The 3293-nt window shown below is 49.4% G+C and overlaps 1 protein-coding gene across 1 annotated transcript; it reads right to left on the bottom strand.

Moving 5' to 3' along the window:
- Positions 1-232: 232 nt before the first annotated feature.
- LOC122050552 (receptor-like protein EIX2) lies at positions 233-2806 on the bottom strand. Its single transcript, XM_042611448.1, has one exon. The coding sequence runs from the start codon at positions 2804-2806 to the stop codon at positions 233-235; it is 2574 nt and encodes an 857-aa protein (XP_042467382.1).
- Positions 2807-3293: the final 487 nt, after the last annotated feature.

Here is a 3293-nt window from a genome sequence, read left to right as displayed (position 1 = left end):
CTGCGCCTACCTATGTGTCGATTGATTGATTGCTTTCGTCGTGTCGGGCGTGGAGGAAGTAATACATGCTTCGATAATTCAGGTAATAATACACAACCACAAATTTCACTGCATACGATGGTCTAATTGAATAGAATTGTAACTACATAAACTAACCTTCAAGTAGAGGGAAGGTTAATTCCTCTCATTGCTTGTATGTAAATATTTGCAGCTTTCCTAGAGAATAGGATCGTCACTGTCGAAATATACCATCGAACAGCTTGTCAATGCCACTGAAGTATGCGTGCCTCCATCTATCTTTGAAGAAGATGACGCCGCAAAAGATCCAAAACCCCATCACAAATCCAAGAATTGTGCTAATGCATTGCCAAACCAAATCAGAGTTATTCTTCCCGTACTCTTTCTCGCCGTTCTCTGTTTCTGTTACTGTCACATTGCTCGAGCAACTTTTGGAGATGGGCGGCCCACACAGGTAAGGATTGTTCATGTAAATCGATGGATCTTCGAGAGTCTGGAGTTGATGCCCGGACGGTATCTCTCCCGATAAGTTGTTGTAAGACAGATTCAAGTAACTAAGAAAGGTTAAGGAGGATAAGCTTTCGGGAATGTTGCCGGAAAGAAGATTCATTGAAAGATCAAGAGATTCAATCAATGCAAGCCCTCCTATGCTCTGAGGAATCTTCCCGGTTAAACGATTTCTCGACAAATTCAAGCTCCCCAACGACGCAAGATCTCCAATTCCTTCCGGAATATCTCCGACCAAGCTGTTGCTCGAAAGATCAAGGCTGTTCACGAGATCCGGGCTTTGCCTATAGTACATATCCTGTCCCTTGGAATACACATGTAAGTCTATCGGATGTAGAAGAAAGATCGTGGCCTGTGATGAAGCCATTGCACTAATATTGCCAATGTTAGCCGGTATGGCTCCTGAGAAGTTGTTGCTTGCGAGATCCAATATCTGAAGGCTTTGAAGTTTGGCAAGCTCTGTCGGAATTTGCCCCGAGAACATGTTGGAACGCAACCGCAAATATATCAGCGCCGGAAGATTGTCTCCTATCCAATGTGGTATGATCCCTGTGAATCTATTCTCCGCGAGATCGACATAGCTCAACATGGTGCAATTCTCCAACAGCAGCAGTGGCTCGCCGGAGACACCATTGTTACTGAGTTCCAGATCGGTCAGGCCAGTCAGAAACCTGATGCTGCTTGGAATAGTGCCGGAGAAACCATTGTTGCCCAGATTCAATGACTGAAGACCTCGCGACGACTCCCCCAAACAGTGAGGAATTTGTCCTGTAAATTTGTTGTTCGATAGCACAAGAAGCTGCAGAGATGTGGACTGGCAAAGGGAGGAGATGCTGCCTTCGAGCTTATTGTTTTCGAGAGACAATGCATTGAGGTATGGCCATGGAGGCAAGCGCCCCGAGAAGGAATTGTTGTCGAGGGATAAGGAGCCAAGCGAAGCTGGAAGCTCGGTCGGCAATGGACCTTCCAGCAGATTGCTTCCGAGAATTAACTCTGTCAACTTTGTGAACTCGAGAGAAGGAGGCAATTTGCCGGTTATTCGGTTGCCGGAAAGGTCTACCGATATGTTGACGGCGGAAGAAACGTTGTGCCAGAGCCACTCGGGCAAAGCCCCTTCTATTCCACTCCCCCAGAGATCCAACCTCCTGATCCCTGTTTGCGACTTCAACCATGCCGGAAACTGAGGCCCCACTAGAACACCTCCGAGTCCAACTTCCGTCAGTTGGAAAGGAGGCTCCCAACTCCGGCGAAGTGATACCGAGAGTCGGTCGTTCCAAGAGAGCCACAAGTATTCCAAATTGGTAAGGTTGCTAAAATGAGCTTCTGAAACAACACCTCCGAAGTCATTGGCATGGAGAAACATCTCGACCAGGCCGGTCAGCTTCGAGATCGAGCTCGGTATCGAGCCGTTGAGCGAGTTGTACCGGAGGTCGAGCGACTCGAGCGAGGTCAAATCGCCGATGGCTTCGGAAACAGGTCCGGCGAAACCACTTTGGAAGAGGTTGAGGTGCACCAAGCTCGTGAGGTTCCATAGCCAGTCGGGCAAGCCGGTGGCGATGCTGTTGTTGTAGAGGTCGAGCACGACGAGGGAGGAGAGGTTGACGGTGGCGGAGGAGATCGGAATGGTGCTGAGATTGCATTCCTCCAGATATAGAGCTTCGAGTCGATTCAGCGAGTTCACCGGAGAGAACCAGTCGGAGACGTTGGCGAGGTCGAGGGCGCTGAGGTCGAGGTGGGTCAGATCGGGCAAGCCGGAGAGCCAACGGAGGTGGTCGATGCGGTACGAGCCGGGAGACAGGGCCTCCGTCAGATCGACGTAGTGGAGGCTCGAGAGGTTCGCCAGCGGATCGAGCCTTCCGCCGGAGAAGGCGGTGAAGGAGAGATCGAGGTACCGGAGTTTTCGGAAGGAGAGCTCCGGGAAGCGGGAGCTGGAGAAGTCGTTCCCGGCGAGGTCGAGGCGCCTCAGTTGGGTCAGCGCGAGCAGCGACGAGCTGATCGTGCGCCGCCCAGTGGCCTGAAGCTCCCAGCCATGCAGATCGAGCGCCACGACACGGCCGGTGGCGTTTCTGCAGGCCACTCCCGGCCAGCCGCAGCAATCTTGGCCTTGCCATAGAGACATCGGGTTGCTGCCGCCGCCGTCGCCGGTGAGGTTGAAACCGGCTTTGAAGCCGAGGAGCGCCTCCCTCTCCGCCGCGAGGCAGCCGTCCGCTGCCGTGGCATGGCGGAGGGTGACCAGAAGGCAGAGGAGGAGAGGAGGAAGAAGAGGATTTGAAGGTTGCATAGTTAATAGAGCAATGTGGTATGGGTTGGCAATGGGCAATACTTTATATACATGCTATAATTATAACTCTTAAAATAAGAGCATTTTTTTAATAAAAAAACATTTTTGCATTAATTAATGATTAGGATTTTTATTTTAGGTGAAGACTCCTTTGGACAAAGAAGTTAGTGGCGTGTGAAGTCCTAAATTTGGTTGCTTTCCCGAGACTCGTCATTATTTAATATTTTTTTGGATAAAGATCATTATTTAATAATATTTAGGGTTGGTAGTGTACAATGAAGGTCTCAGGGGGTTGATTTGATGCTCTGTGTCGTCTCTCCAGACAGTGTCGTCTCTCCACCTCCACCTCTCTTTTATCCCTATAAGAGAGGTGAAGGTATTATCTATAAATCAATCATCCAAGGAGCAAATATAATTATTTGTTATTAAATTATATTCACCTGAAGTGGTAAAAAGGTAATTCGTTTATCCCTAATGTTCCCGTCAA

The sequence above is a fragment of the Zingiber officinale genome, chromosome 3A (assembly GCF_018446385.1).
Source record: "Zingiber officinale cultivar Zhangliang chromosome 3A, Zo_v1.1, whole genome shotgun sequence".
NCBI classification, from domain to species: Eukaryota; Viridiplantae; Streptophyta; class Magnoliopsida; order Zingiberales; family Zingiberaceae; genus Zingiber; species Zingiber officinale.
The sequence above is the reverse complement of the archived record's forward strand: the minus strand, read 5'-3'. Positions and strand labels throughout refer to the sequence as shown.

Bases quoted from the DNA above. Each gene is read 5' to 3' on its own strand.
- LOC122050552 (XM_042611448.1), bottom strand. From the start codon at position 2,806: ATGCAACCTTCAAATCCTCTTCTTCCTCCTCTCCTCCTCTGCCTTCTG.